Here is a 15,430-nt window from a genome sequence, read left to right as displayed (position 1 = left end):
ACAGGTAATTGAAGTGGAGGAAGACATATTGCTCATGCTATCGGGCTGCTTCTAATGGCCTCTTGACTCACCTGGCTAATGGCTGCCAGCGCAGAGGGGAGAGAGAATGATAGATAAAGAGTGTGAGAGAGAAAAAAATAAAGGTAGGAAAAGAAAATAAGGATGGGGGCATTACGGAAAAGGAGGCTGTGCAGTGTGCTCAGTAGACACGTGCACAGAGGTGCACGCACGCATGCACGCAGACAAGACCATGGTTCCAGCAATCCTAATTGCAGACTGCATGGTGATCTCTTGTGGAGAGGCAGCTCTCTGTGGTTTGGCCCAATGGTATCCAACACCCTCCTAAAAGCCCTCTTTGTTCTCACGTTTCGAAAAAAAAGAAAGAAAAAACGAAATTAGCCAGCAGCCAGTATATTGCTTTACTGCTTTACTAACAGGTCTTCAGGGGACCATTTGGAACAGTTAACTGAACATTACCAATTGCACCCCCTACCCTTCCCTTTCATTTGCTTGCAAACCCAACCTAGCTAGCAAGCTTTCTGTGAGGGCTGGGAGGACCCAAGAATGAGAAGGCAGGACCACAGCAATTATTGTGGCTTTTAGAAGTAATCTAACAATTTTTGCAGTGCTTCAGATAGAGCGACAAACCTTCCAGAGACCATAGCTGTTTAAGGATGCCAGAAGTGGGGCGCATGGCTCGTTTTGACATTTTCCTCTGTGGTCAGAGCAGTGACGTTATGCTAGCCACTAAAGCCTAGTCTGTTATTAACCAGAGAAAAGGGAGTTGTCAAAGCCTTTTTCTTTCGCAACTCGACTTTTGAGACACCCCTTTCCAGTCAGTCGTCATACACATCAAGACGAGTATTGCCAATACAAACAAGAGGCTGATCGGTTTTTGCAACAGCCATTGACGAGTTCTTTGGGCACAGGGAAAATATTATTCAGTCAACCTCAGACTGGATAACAATCGATTGGCCAACGAAAAACAAACGTGACTCAGAGGGGAAACAGGAAGGCAGCACTCAGTTTTAAGCTCCCTCTCTTGCTCTCATTCTTTGCTACCTCTCTTTTTGTCTGTACACAGTAACTTCACATTCTCTAGTCTTCAGGGCCAGAGGCAAGCCATTTCCCGTTCTCACACAAGCACATACATAAACGTCAGCCCCACACAGAGCACACAGCAGGCCTGTGCGTGAGAGACTTCTGGCTCTCAATGGCATTTTCCTGTACAGCGTTCTTCAACTTCACAAGGCAGCTGAATTCAGAGAGCCATTGTTTGTCTATTTGACGGCACCTACATAGATCAAAGTCCAATGCGGCTTGCCTAATGTCTTATAACACTGTTGCAATGGAGTATCTTGGCGGATGAGCATGTCGAGAACGAAAGCTCAGCTTCCAAGTTCCCATCATTATTGCTCTCCTTAAAACTTCCCAATTCTGACTCACTGTCTATGACCATATCCTCTGTAACATAATGGCGAAACTGAAACCACAAAAAATGAACTACTTCTGTGTGTAATTCTGTCTGTGCCTGGTGGTAGGTCAACCACACTAGCTCCTTGTGAGTTACAAGTACCTCGGTTCACTTCTGTCTGCCGATAGACCGAGAGACACAGAGAAGACATGGTACATTTATACATGATACAAAACGGGTATACGTGACATTCAGTCAAGTGGGAGCATTTTTTCATTCAGTGACTCTATAGCATAGGCCATAGGGGACGAAACTCCTCACAAAACAATGGACGTAATTCCGTTACATCATGGGATGACACGATACAAGCCAGCGGTGAAAACAACACCCTGCCCCCCTCAAGGCCACCTGAGTGAAGCCACCCATCGTTTTCCAGGCAGGACAGCAGCTGGCCCTTGCGTTCTGCTGCTGAGCAACACAAAACAAATGCCAAGTGTGTTCGTTTTTACTGGCACCCAGATGGGAATGCAGAGGAGGATTTGTTTAGCTTTGCTGCTGCTTCTCATGCTTTTGGAGGCCTGTGTTATTATGGATCAAAGCAAGAAGCGGGTAATTCGAGGGACACTGCAGATGATATCTTTGCCATGCGCTAACCCTGTTTACTGTGTGAACAGCTGAGCACCGTATAGTGAAAAAAGTAATTAACCTTCGCGTACAAATGTAACAATTGTACACTCCCCAAAATGGGCGAAATGTAGCCCATTTGTACACGCTCAGAGGTCAATTATCACAGATTTTACAGTGCATGTCTGGTAACGCTAAAGCTGGCTTTGAAGTGGCATTGTGGTGGGTGGCAGCATCTTACTGCAGCTTGAGCTTATAAACGGTGGAGCCTGTTGGTGTGACCTTTTCACAAAGAACACAAAGCCACCAATACGAGAGTGGTTCAAGTCATCTCCCCCCTGGGGGCCAATTTGGCCAAATGAACCCTGTAGCTCAGCATGCTGGAGTGGAAAGCGTGAAGCCATAGCAGTAGGAGTATGACTCACAACCTTCTGTTACCATCACCGCCCCTCTCTCCCATGTTCCTCAACACTCCATGCTATAATAAACATATAAAAAGGTACAATTTCATGTTAATGACACACACACACACACACACACACACACACACACACACACACTGAGTTCTATGCTTGCGTATGCCGTCCTTTCTATCTGAATGCAAATCCATAATTTCTCACAGAGCAAAATCCTCAGTGTCAATTTAACTCAAACAAATGCAACCCTCATGGGTCCATTTGGTTACATTTCGTACCCTCTCAGTTACAAATGGATAAATTAACACTGAGGATTCTATTGTGCCGTATCCATTCCTATTCATACAGTGTGTGCACTGTTTGTGTCGACCGTGAAAATAAGCCTGTCACATCACACAGCGGTGATGAAATTTCATATTCATGAAAACGTCCGGGGCAATCTTCATTCCCGGTATAGCCTATATGTCAGGGGGATTACCTGCTTGAATTATGTATGGAGGAGGAGAGAAAGAATGGAAATTAAGTGCGACTGGACCAAGGAACCATTAGTGACCCAAGAAGATGACAGAATCCTGTGAAATAAGACTCATAATGACCCATCTCAGCAGCAGAGAGATGTGCTCGGCAACGGAAACAAAAAAGACAACACCGATTCAAAAATCAATGAGTTACGAAGGAAGAATCGGGGGATGCTGCCGCCGCCCACCTGGCTGAGTAGCATGGAGATTTAATTAAAAAGGCAGCAGTGCAATCGCACGCATACTGTTGGGCATATAGAGCGTAACATCCTTACAGCCTTTTAACACACATACAGAAACACACCACCTTGTTCCAACACGTGGAGAATGATAGGTGGGTAAAATACTGTACCTAGCCATACTGTATGCTTTGGTGTGTGTGTGTGTGTGCCATACTGTATGCTTTGGTGTGTGTGTGTGTGTGTGTGTGTGTGAGAGCGAGAGAGAGAATGTGAGTGTGAAACGTGCTCCTCTGGGCGCTCCATGAATCACGTGAATTACATAAGAGCATCACAGAAGCTACACATGGGGTGCCGTGCCGTTCTTTCTCCCTCTTGAGCTCATTTGCTCTCCTTCTCTCTGTCACTGTCCCTTAGCGCTTTTTCCCTCCCTTCGTTCCCACTTATCTCTCTCTCTCTCCCTCAGACATAATAGGCGTGTACACTTATTTACTTAAGCAATGCTTGATGAAGCATCGAACAAGGAAAATCAGTAGGGTCTGGCTTGAATACGACACCTACTATATGACTATGAGGCATTATAAGTCATCGTGATGGTATTATACGCATATCATAAGCTTGTGTGTACTGAATGAATTAATACAAATACCGTCATCATAGTACAAACTGAACTATTTCAGTGTTTTTGGTTTGGTTGTGGTATTCATAACGTCTTATCGCACAAAGAAATGTACCGAGCATTCTGGTACATGACTCAAAAGAGTCCCATAATGATGACACATGATGTTTTATAAAGTATTGACATTTTATGATGCAATTATGATTCTTATACTGCAATAGTCATGCATTTCCATCATCTATATATTAGGTTAAGTGTTGCCGGAAAAATCTATTATAGCTGAAATATCCCTAGGGCCAAAACATCCCGGCCTGCACGCACACACACAATCCGCCGCCTTCTTGCTGTGACAAGGACATCTGGCAGCATTCACAAGCTGGATATGTGCGCAGGGAGTGTCTGTGTGTGTTGGGGGGGGGGGGGGGGGGGAGCACGTTTGTATGCCTACCGTCAGATGAGTGACGGGAAAATGAAATGGATAGAAGTGAAGGGGTTCAACCAGGCAGCATATCACCAGGCTATACGTGAAACAACCTCCAAGCACAAGCCTTCACAATTGTGCATCTAGTCGTGGCTCCTGCAACGACTGTAAAGTGTGAACCAAATGTCAGGACAAAAAGAAAAAAACATACTGTGCTGAATTCAATGTGGAGCCCGTCGTGACATGGCGAGATTGGCCGGGTGTGCTAACCCTGCTGGCTAGCTACAAACCTCCGAGGACAGTGAATGTCGCGGCTGATTAAAAACCTTATGACAGTGGTGTGACCGCAGACCGAGCGCCTCTGTTTAACTCAATAAAGAAATGGCAGGAAAAACCGTGACTCATTAGGAGTCCGGACAGAGCGCACAGACAGGGGGTGGGGCGGGGGGCATTGGAACGGCCCTCTGTTCTCGGCCAGCGCTCAGAAGCAAGGAAATTCGACCAGCCCAAGGGTAAAGGAAACCAATTTAATATAACTGACCCGCAAGATGATGGTGGTTGTGGAGGTGTGTGTGTGTGTGTGATGGTAGGTCGATGTGTGGAGAGGAGCTGTGGTAGAGTCGTTTGTGCACAATGGGTTGTGTGTGTGTGTGTGTGTGTGTGTGTAGGCTAAATCTTACCTGATGTGTGACCATGAGGGAGCAGGGCGAGGATGAGGAAGAGAGCGGAGGCAGCCAGCCTGTGGGCTAGTGAGGAGGAGTGATGGAAGGTGAAGGACGGGGATCTCGTCAGAAACGCTACCATTCCATCGCACATCTTTTCCCCCCCAGGCGACTGGCGAGTGCTCTTCGTCGTAACCTGTCACGAGGGAGGGAGGGTTGGAGCGAGAGAGAAGAGGTGGATTACCATCGGCGTTCAGTAGGGATTACATAACTCAGAGCAACCGACAGAGAGGGAGAGAGAGAGAGAGAAATAGGGCCTGCTCATGATGTAGTTGGATTATTGTTACAGTGAATGCATGACTGAGTCGATGGTTGCGTTTGTGCTCGCGCATTTCCTGTTCTCATGCTGGGGTTCAGCAGACAGAGGCCTGTTCCCTCCCACAGCCAAGCCCCCTAGACAGACAACAATAAACATTCTCCAGCTCGCTGTCTCTTCCCGTCTCTCTGACTTTGTGTCTTTCTCTCTGCCTCTCAGCAGCGTCAATAACAGCTGGAGGCTCGCTCTGATCTTGCCGTTCTGTCATAACATCAGCATCGCTCTCGTGATGGAATCAACCAGACATTACGCCTGAATTATACTTGGTTGCACACCAGTACACTGAAAATAGCAGATCTACAAGCTGACAATGCATGGAAGGCAGCAACAATGTATAAATCAGGCATCATGCTCCACTGTGGGTGATGCAACGTATATATTTCAAAAGGTAGGATTACTGGGACAACAGCTGTGAGAGAGCAACAGTTTCTCTATTAGTTGCTGTCAATTCCCCCCCACGAAGTCACCACCAGCTGCTTATTTTCACCTGAAAGCGAGGAGTTCACCAGGAGAGTGTAATGCATGATGTGGAGGTTACTGCATGCTCTCTCTGAACAGATGTACGAGTCACTGGTGCAGTGACAAGGACATATACCCTGCCGGTTTCCCCCCTTGAACACTGGCAATTATATTTGTTGGTGGAATGCCTGGCCAAACTGGAAGCACCACAGCTGGGAATCGATAACCTGGCATGGCCAGACCAATATCACTGCGTACTGCGTAGATATTAGTCTGGAACGTCGGTGTGAAGTGCCAGACCAAGCTGCCCAGGGCTATTTTTTATAGCTGTGGGATAATGCAACACAGTTTTCCGCTCCACGAAGGGAGGGCCTTTCGCCCTTTAGTTTTAGACCGCGGCAGGGCCGACGATTAGTAAATCCTCGTCCCCCCTACAATGAACACAGGGGAGCGCGCCCATCTCACCCAATCACAAGCCGCGGAACTCCTTCCAGCCCCTCCCTCGTGGGAATGTCCCTCCCTTCGTGGGGATTCTTCTGGTTTCCAGGCTAGTTCTTGGCCAATACCACGTTAGCGACGGTAGGATCCTGGTCAAGCTTTCAATGCGGGTCAAAATGGTTAAGCTGTGTGTGTAGCATTTGTGGACCTCAGAAAGAGGGTTTGTTTTCTTACCTTGTTATGAGCAAACTAGTCCATTCCATGAATTATTTCGCTCCGTTGTGCAGTTTAATAGTAAATATTAGAAATAAAAATAGGCTCTCATTGACTTCCATTGTAACGGGGGAAACAGCTCTCAAAGTCAATCTTTTAGCACATAAAGCAAACACAACAAAGGCTGATTCTATCACATCAGGAAAACGCATGCAGTTTTATTTTCGTCTTTTAAGATAGATTTATAAAGTAGCTAGTTTTGGTTGAAGTGGTAATGCAGCGTTCCCAACTCTCTCGGGGACATCTTGCAAGGTTTCTTTTGTAAACAAGACGCCACGCTGTTTGAGATGCACCCAGCTGCAGCCTTGCAGACACTTCTCCTAGAGTGTCTTCTAAACTAAAGTGTCTCCCTCAAACACATCTATTGTGTATGTTTTTAGCGACAATCGGACGACATCAAATAAGTTTGTTTACATCCCGTAGTGGCTCAATGGCATTCCAATAATACACTTCAGGAGTGGGTGTACATATTTGGACCAATCAGATAGTTTTTTACTTAACGCGAACAGAAGTGATTCGGTCGGCGTAGGCATACCTACCGGATCTTCTTTGTACACAAATTAGTCAAAACAAGAAAACGTAGATTTTTTTTAATTAAAAATATAACCGCATGAGTTTTCCTGATGTGATATCCTGTCAGAATCAGCTTTTGTTGTGTTGTGTTTGAAGCCCAGTCTCATCGCTGCAGATTTACCCCATCGCTCATAGTCAATCTGTAATGTTGTTACGTGTGAATTCAAGCTTATTCAATGTTTGCTTTTGCATTCGTGGCTTCAGATACGAGAATCTGCTCAAATTAGTTTAGAGCATAGTCAGCATACAATGGCTTATGGCTACAACACTTTAAAAAGTGCTGGTGGCCTGAGAAACATTAACACCCCTCCACCCACTAACCAGACTCACTTCGCTTCCCAAAAGCAATTGTTGTTTGATTAGTGGGGGATGGGGAATGGGGGTGCAGGGGAAGTACACGATCATTACATAAATGAGATCCAGGTGCACGTGGGTTGTGTTGTGTGAGTGAGATTCCAGTGAATTAGCCAGTAACAGTAGCTGGACTTGTTGGAAGACGAGAAGGCAGCGTATATCCTCTGGAGAGGCCAGGAGGTCCATTACTGCTACACGGGGATGCTGAGCTAATGGCTACGGTAATGGCACGGCTGCATTGTGAGAGACGCCAATTTGATTGCAGAGCTCGGAGCTGCTGCATTGCCGTTGGCACTGCCACAGAGGGACTCAGGGCTTATGTGATGAGACGGCATGTGGGCGAATGCACACACATATCTTACACACACACACACACACACACACACGGCACAGTAATACAAAACCAGCACCCTTCCTACCACACTGCTTGCCACCTTTCCATTCTTTTTCGCAAGGGAAGGGAAGAGAGGTACCTGCATGCAGCGCCAGCTGGTGGGAGAGAATGACGCAAGTTGCTTTTGGCAGGACAGCTTGGCTACTGCATCCTGCCAAAAGGCAGATACTCAAGAACACGAGCACCAGACCTGCATCGGCAGTATGATCACAGATGCTTTCTCTGTGTTGGCATCATTACATCGTCGCTGCTTATGGCCAAGGTTACACCACAAGGCTTCTACAATTACTCAGATGAGTTCCAGTCTGAAGAATGCAAGCCCATACTGTGACAAGGACAACACAAAAGTTAAACGCAGATCAAAATTACACTTTGTGTACTGCTCTCGTGGAATAGTGTTTATAAATATAATCACCAAATGAACTGACTCCCTGAGGCAGCTGGGATCTGAATATTGACTGGCCAGGACATTTGCAAAGTGAAACTTAAGCAGAAGTTGCTTAATTGCTTTCACACAAGAGTCTGAGAGAGGAGAAAGCCATTAATTGTGTGTTATGGTATTCTGCAAACTCAAAGTATAGCAGTCCAATTAAATGGAACAAGATGGCTTGGTGCCTTCGGGGGATCCCCCACCACTCTTTTTTTGGTTTCCCAACATCTAATACCTCCTTCATTTGCCAGAAACTCAGTTGACAAGCTCTGTATTCTTCTCTTTATTTGCAGTCCTTTACTGCATTGCCATATAAGTGATGCAGTCAATGGGATAATGATTTCGATTTTAGAGGGCAACTAGAGTGCAAAAGCATTAGCATGGGTGGGTTAGCCTAAATGTATTCATGAACTGAAAGTCAGCTGTTCAGCTTGGGTTTGAGTTTGTCTCGGTTTTTGTCAGACCAGTATTTTATTTGACCTTCCTTTGAAAATTGTGAACGAGGAAGGAGCTAGTCCAAGGCCCCGGTGAAACAGATTTGCTTTACGACAATATGTTGTGAAGCAGTAATAGCAAAAATAATTGTAAGTGTGGCCTTTCAACATTTGTTTTTTAAACGATCATACTGGTGGTCTGACATGTTTAGCCCATTGACCACAACTTTGATATTACTGCCAGTACTGCCAACCATTTCTAAAGCATATCACGGCTTGTCATTCAATTCCATTCATTTCAGTAAGGAATGAAAAGCAATTTGCTGAAACTTCAAACTTGCATAGGTAGGCATTGGTGCCTGTGAAATGGAAATGAGCAAAGCAGCTGCATACCCACTATTAAGGGGGGCAAAGTTACATGTTTTTGACTGTTGCTCCACCCACTTCCAGTCATAACTAGGCTATCATGGAGAGGTAGGCCCTTTGGAGAGGCTCTATACAGGACCAAAAGATATTGTAGAATTTAAAGTCTTCTATTATGAACCAGCACTTTACAACTAGAACTACCTTTTCATTTGATGTTTTTTCTTATGGTTGACTCTCCCAGTTTAGCTAATGAGCACCTTCAATCAATTAAATTATACTTGGCAACCCGCTTCACTTTTTCATTTTGAAAAGTCTAGCTTAAGACTGAATTACAAAGGATATTCAAACATCCATAACTTATTAATTGCAGAATGTCATGTTTAGTCAACACTGGAAAATTGGCTAGTGTTTATTATAGCCAATTCGAATGTGTTGTGAAGCTATGTTCTGTATGGACGGTATGTTCCTTTAAAGATATGATCAGCAAACTTTGTGCATGGACCTTGTAGATTTTAATAACATAATTATTTCCAGACAGATATGCTGTGATATTTGCACATCAAGCTACTTACTTAAACACATGCTTTGCTTTAAGAGCAGTACAGAAACAAAGTCTTGCTACTAACTGCATATGAGTAACATGCAAACTACCGTACTATCATAAGCTTGAATTAGGTTGAATCACTGTGTCAGAGCCACTGGAACAAGACCACTTAAGTGAAATGCAGTAACATAATTCCAGTAAAGGCTTCCAAATGACAACCATAGATTTCTTAGTGAATTACCTTACTTATAATAGTAGACTCAGTGCATGTAGTAGGCTAGCCTAGTAAATCACAAGCCTAATATATCTCGTTGTGAGGGGTATCCCACTTTGGCTGAGGGGTAGATGTTTGATTTCCCATGAGACACAGGTTTGAAACCAGGTGGTTGCGTTGCGTGAGTGTAGAATGACAAGAAATACTATGTGCAATAGCACTTACCGTTCTTGGCTTGCTTCAAGAACGTTAACCATTACCCTGTTAGACAAAATAAAAAGCCTACTTCCTTGTTTGATATGTCAAAGTGCTGGAACAGGGTACAAAATACAGTACAGCTATAATTCAGCAGCATGTCAACAAAACACAACTGGCATAAAAGGACATAGAATCATAAAATCACTCTATGGCCCTGTCCAGGGGTATGGTGTTTAAATAGACTTAGACAACACAGTCAACATCAGACTAGTATTTGTGCTCAGTCATGGCCTAAAAAGGAAGCAGAATCGATCAGTCACCAAAAAACCCCGACAAGCCTTACCGGGAAACCGGTTGGTCTAGTTGTGACCTTTCATGACTCATCTTCTGCTAGGAGCTGCAAACACAGTCCAAACATAGTCCAAAAGCACTAGATGCAGCTGATCACATCACAGCTCTCTGGGAGATTACAGGATCAGCAGGACTGCAGAGAATGTCCTTATGAGAGAAACGCTGCCACTGCCAAAACAGACTGAAGTCACCCTCTGTTCACTCTAAGGTAGCACTGTAAAAAGATGGGCTGTGTGGTGCTGCATCATCACACTAAAATGTGTTCAACAGCGACACAATAATTCATACTTTCATATTATTTTATTTCAATGTAAAAAATAATATTTGGGTATGTCTAGATATTATTTAGCTAGATTACAGGTACACAAATCTCATTGATCTTCTGCACTATATCAAATGCAGAGTGCCAATGTGCTTTTTCCCCTCTAACTCTAATAAGTTGGCCATTTCCTTTGGAAAGCTGGCAATTTCTTTGGAAAGCATGCACTGTTATGTACAGTACTAGTTGATGGCAGGTTTGCGTGGCTGTTGGATCTGTGGTTGATGGTTATACACTATTTATTCCTGTTCAAGCATGTGTGGATTGGAAAAGCATTCATACTTTTGTTATTCACGTGACCATCCCAATTCTGGCCATACAAGTCTAGGTGATCAGATCTTCAATGCACCTTAGGTTAATTTACTGTACTAGGGACACAGGCCTACTCAGGTACCACGCAAGTGGGAACAGTGCAAGTTGTGAATGCATTCCATTCCCAGAGACAATGTCCCCAGGCCATATGGGAAACATGTGGCAAGTTTTAACTCAGTTGATGGGTTGTGCCCGGAGTTATACCTCAGAGAGACACCTGTGTTCCTGAAATGTATACATGGATTGACATGCTATGTACATGCTACCACTGCACACGCTACCACTTGGACTGGTGTAGTGACACAAACAAGCCAGTGGTTGGGTTGGTCAATCAGGGAAGCCAATGCCGCCCCTCACTTCACACAAGTGTGATTTTTTTATTCCTATAAATAGCTATAGTGTAGATTGTGTCTGAAAACAAACATTAAATGCCATTGACAATAAATGGAGAATTTACATCATATGTGTGAGCAAATCGGCTGGATATGTATGTCGTGGCACCCCTTGGCCAATAAGGGACCACCATTCTTGATGATGTACGATGATAAGAGCGCCCCTCGCTTCACATGGGTGCCTGTCAGGGTGTGATTTGTCTGTTCTGGACAACAGCCGGTCCGATGAGTTACCAATCAGCACATACCAGAGTCATAGGCAGCACACGGCCAAGTTTGAAGTAGATCGTGGCGGGGTTATTCCAGGGACAGATAGAAAGCCACACAAAAACTCACAGAGGTTTCTGCCATTCTGATACTAGATAGATGTGTGATTTAGCTCTATCAGATTACAAAACATGCAGGTAAAGTCATACAGAAAGAGGGTCAATGAAACTAAAGTCTCAAAAAAGGATCTTATTCACCACTTGTGCACTCCAGACTTCCTGATGATGCATGTTGATCTTGGTATCTATGAGATTTATAATAGTTTCAGAAACCAACCAGCTAGCCTGCCAGGCTGCTACTGTGGCTTCTCAGCTGCATATAGGCTCTGGTGCTCAAAGGGAGCTGGGTATAGCTGTGTAACAGACATGTGTCGAGGAAGAGAGAAACAGCCGTGAAGAGATTGCCACCCGATAGGCCCCAGTGCTGCTAATGGCCTCAGCCTCTGGTGGAGGAGCCAGGCTGGGCCCATGGAGGGAGTCCTGAGAAGAGGCAACGTAGAAAGGCCCCTTTGTTGTCAAGAAGTATGTGGTCTAAACTAAAGCCCTGCCGGGCCCGGGCATCCCTCCTTAGTCTTACTGCTACAGCCAGCAGGATGAAGAGGAGGGTTGGAGAGGATAAGAAAGATAAGAAAAAAGGAGAGAATTAGCAGACCCACAGAATATTTCGCTCCACGACGATGTGGAGGGGTCTATGGTAAGCCGCTTTAACTTTTAATCGCTCCACCCTCCTATCTGTAATATGTTTTAGATATCCAAAACCACGTTTCTCCTAGTCAAAACTGAATTCTCACTAGTCATAATTGTAATTATAGATATCCATAGTAACATTCGTACTAGTAGAAATTGTATTTAAAGATATCTAGAATTCAGTTCTTCCTAGTTCCAATTAATGTTTCGGATATCTACAATGACATTCCTCCTATCCTGTCATTTCAGATATCCATAACCTCATTCTTCCTAGTTTTGATAGTGACAGCGAGAGAGACAGGAAAGGCAGAAAGAGAGCAGGGGAAAGACACAGCAAATAGTCCGGCCGACCGGAAGTCGAACCGAGGAGGACGTGCTGAGGAAGGCATCCTGCGTGGGCCCTTGTGATACGCGCCCCAAACATTTGCCTATCGGGTTGCCCTGCATACTAGATTTTTAAATATGTTATGTGCATGTGGAACTTTGGCATAAGGGTGGCAATAGAGGAAATGGAATGGCCATGGGGTCCCCAAAATCAATAGGGTCCATCTTCCAGGGAGCACTAATGCTCTCAACATGTTTCATGCCAATGGCTTTAAAATAAAGGCCATGGGGTAACCAAAATCACAGTCGGTAGTGCTGTCGCCTCACAGCTAGAAGGTCTGGGTTCGATCCCGGGACGCTGTGGGCGTGTTCCCTCCTCCGCGTCATCAGTGCCCATACCCGAGGCGGGGTTGGCGAAAGGGCCTTTCTGTGTGGAGTTTGCATGTTCTCCCCGTGTCCCCTAGGGTAGGTACCCTCACAAAAAACATGCAGTAATCCTGATCTATAAACGACCTACCCCTGGCCAGCCGGGGCACCTGATGGAGGGGAAAGGAACTGGTCGGAATAACGTGTTCCCTCCACTCGCTATGTCTGGCTGGGGAAATTCCCCCCTGTCAGGTGAAAAGAAGCAGCTTGGAGTCCTCATGCATAGAAGGAAGCATGAGGTCAGTCCGCTGCCCCCCAGGTTGGCAGAGGAAGTGTAGCGCCCAGGATTACATCAGATAATTGACACTGGGTGGGAAAAAATGGGTTGCAAAATCGTGGGATGAAAAATGAATATATACTATAGCAACGCCCCACCGTTCCAACTATGGGATTGAAAATATATTCACAGTGCAAAGCAGTTGAAAGGAGGATTTTTAAACCTCCATAAGTCGGATTCTAGGATCGCTGTCCTTGGTGGATTTCTGCCATCCACATTTCGGATTTAATTTGTGCCTTTGTACCGCGACGCTGCCGCCATGTAAAAACTTCTGACGAAAGGTAAAGAGTGTGTTGGGTGGGTAAAAGGTAACGTACGTATGTATGTATGTATGTATGTATGTATGTATGTATACTGTAAGAATGGTGCTCCCTTATTGGCTGTTGATGGTGATGTAAAAGGTAACTAAGGTACAGACAGGACAATGCATATTAATGGACACTACGTATGCAATGTAAGTACACCGGATTTAGCAAAAATGCTCATTTTCATCCGCAGTCTCCCCCCCTTAAAAACATATTAACAAATCAGGCAAACAGTAGGCCTACCTTACACTAGGAAACAAAGCATTAAAGACATACATACACAATATCTCTCTCTCTCTCTCTCTCAAATAAAAATGTTAACTTCCTGTTGATTTTGCCATTTTTATTAGGAAGAAAACCGGACTGGATCCTTGTTCTTTAAAGACACTTGACACAAGTCCATTGAGAAAATATTAAGTGATCTAGGTTAGATAGGAAATGATGTTACCATTTCAAATCAAGCCACAACAAATTGTAACGCTGACCAGTCAGTAGAGTAACAGATTGTTACTTAGAACAGCAAACAAATCCGACATTGATGCGGACATCAATAAATAATAGAAATACATTGTTTTAATAGAAAATCCTCGTGAGTTATGAAATGGAACGCTGTGTCCCAAAAACAAACTGACTTTAAAAGAGGCAACAAAGTAATGAAAACATGACGTCCCGTATACCTACGGATGTTTCTAAACTCGGAGGTTAAATGCCTTGATAGCAGCACAGCCCAGAGCCGAGTCACACGCGTCGACACGTGCGACTGTACAGCAATCTATTTAAACAAAGAGTGCGGTGGGCTGCCAGACTGTACAGCGGGGCTACACAGTACACACAATGCACAATGTCGGACAAAGACAAAACAAAGGTTTAGCCCAACGCATGACACTAGACACTTAGTACCTACTACCTATGTCTTCAATCTCTCCCTCCAAACACATTGCTTTATTCAACACAACAATCTTTTTCACTTTCAGAACAGCCTCGGGCCTGTTGCTGTTTTGGGGGAAATGTTTCCCCAATGATAACAACAATGTTGCAGTACAGAGTAGTAGCAACACTGTAACCTCGACTAGACACAGTGTGACACCCGGTTGAAGTTTCACTGCCACAAATAAGCGACTGGCAAAGTGGAGATATGTCTGACCACTGATAACCGGGTATGTAATATGCTTTAATATTATATACACTCCAGCTCTGTCTATCTAAACAAAACAAAAGACTTATAGACAAACAGATCCACCATTCCTACTATTAAAGACCTTGAGTTTACAAACATAAGGAGACACAAGTTTTCAAACGGACAATATTTGACAAATGGTTACACTGGCTCAGCCTAATGACATTACTCCTGTTTGGAACCAACAGCAATATACACAGAGCTAGGCATAGCATACGGTACAGTGCTTGGTCTTCAGAATGGCCTATGCTTAGCTGGCGAAAAGGCAGACTCACCAATTTGAAGGTTATCAGCAAGCCCCCCTCTCGTCGTTCACAATCGCGACATTAACTCTGGTGTAGATGGAACTATCCGGGGTTGTATTAAGTGTATAAATGAGCGGATCGACTGTGTAAGTAAGGCTGTGTTCCTTCCTCGTCCGCTGCTACGCCAGTTCTTTATTTAGATAAGCGGAAACACTGTGTGAGAACCCGACCAGCAGCCTCGCTGCCTCGTCGCCATAGGAACCATGTCCGAGGGGCGGGTCCATTACAGTAACGTACAGTACACAAACCAATGGACGCAGCTTCGCACAACACTGTAGGAATTGTATATTAGTAGGTGTGTCTATTGTAAATAATAATAATACACAATGTGTAGTACCCCTTCCCCCTTTATTTATTGCATAGAAGTGTAGGCTATAGGCCTA

General features: G+C 44.6%; 1 protein-coding gene across 1 annotated transcript in view; it reads right to left on the bottom strand.

Annotated features, from left to right (window-relative positions):
• The window catches only part of susd6 (sushi domain containing 6), a 35,760-nt gene extending 20,547 nt beyond the window's left edge, over positions 1-15,213 (bottom strand). The window contains exons 1-2 of the mRNA XM_080790562.1: positions 15,018-15,213; positions 4,872-5,049 (exon numbers count right to left, since the gene is read on the bottom strand). Coding sequence (XP_080646688.1) covers positions 4,872-5,007 — 136 coding nt within the window. The 5' untranslated portion in view covers positions 5,008-5,049; positions 15,018-15,213. The remainder of the gene's footprint in view (positions 1-4,871; positions 5,050-15,017) is intronic.
• Between the last annotated feature and the right edge of the window lie 217 nt (positions 15,214-15,430).

Source organism: Protomyctophum bolini (genome assembly GCF_963924005.1).
Source record: "Protomyctophum bolini genome assembly, chromosome: 19".
Taxonomy (NCBI): Eukaryota; Metazoa; Chordata; class Actinopteri; order Myctophiformes; family Myctophidae; genus Protomyctophum; species Protomyctophum bolini.
Note: the sequence above shows the minus strand (reverse complement) of the source record. Positions and strands in the feature narration are given on the sequence as shown.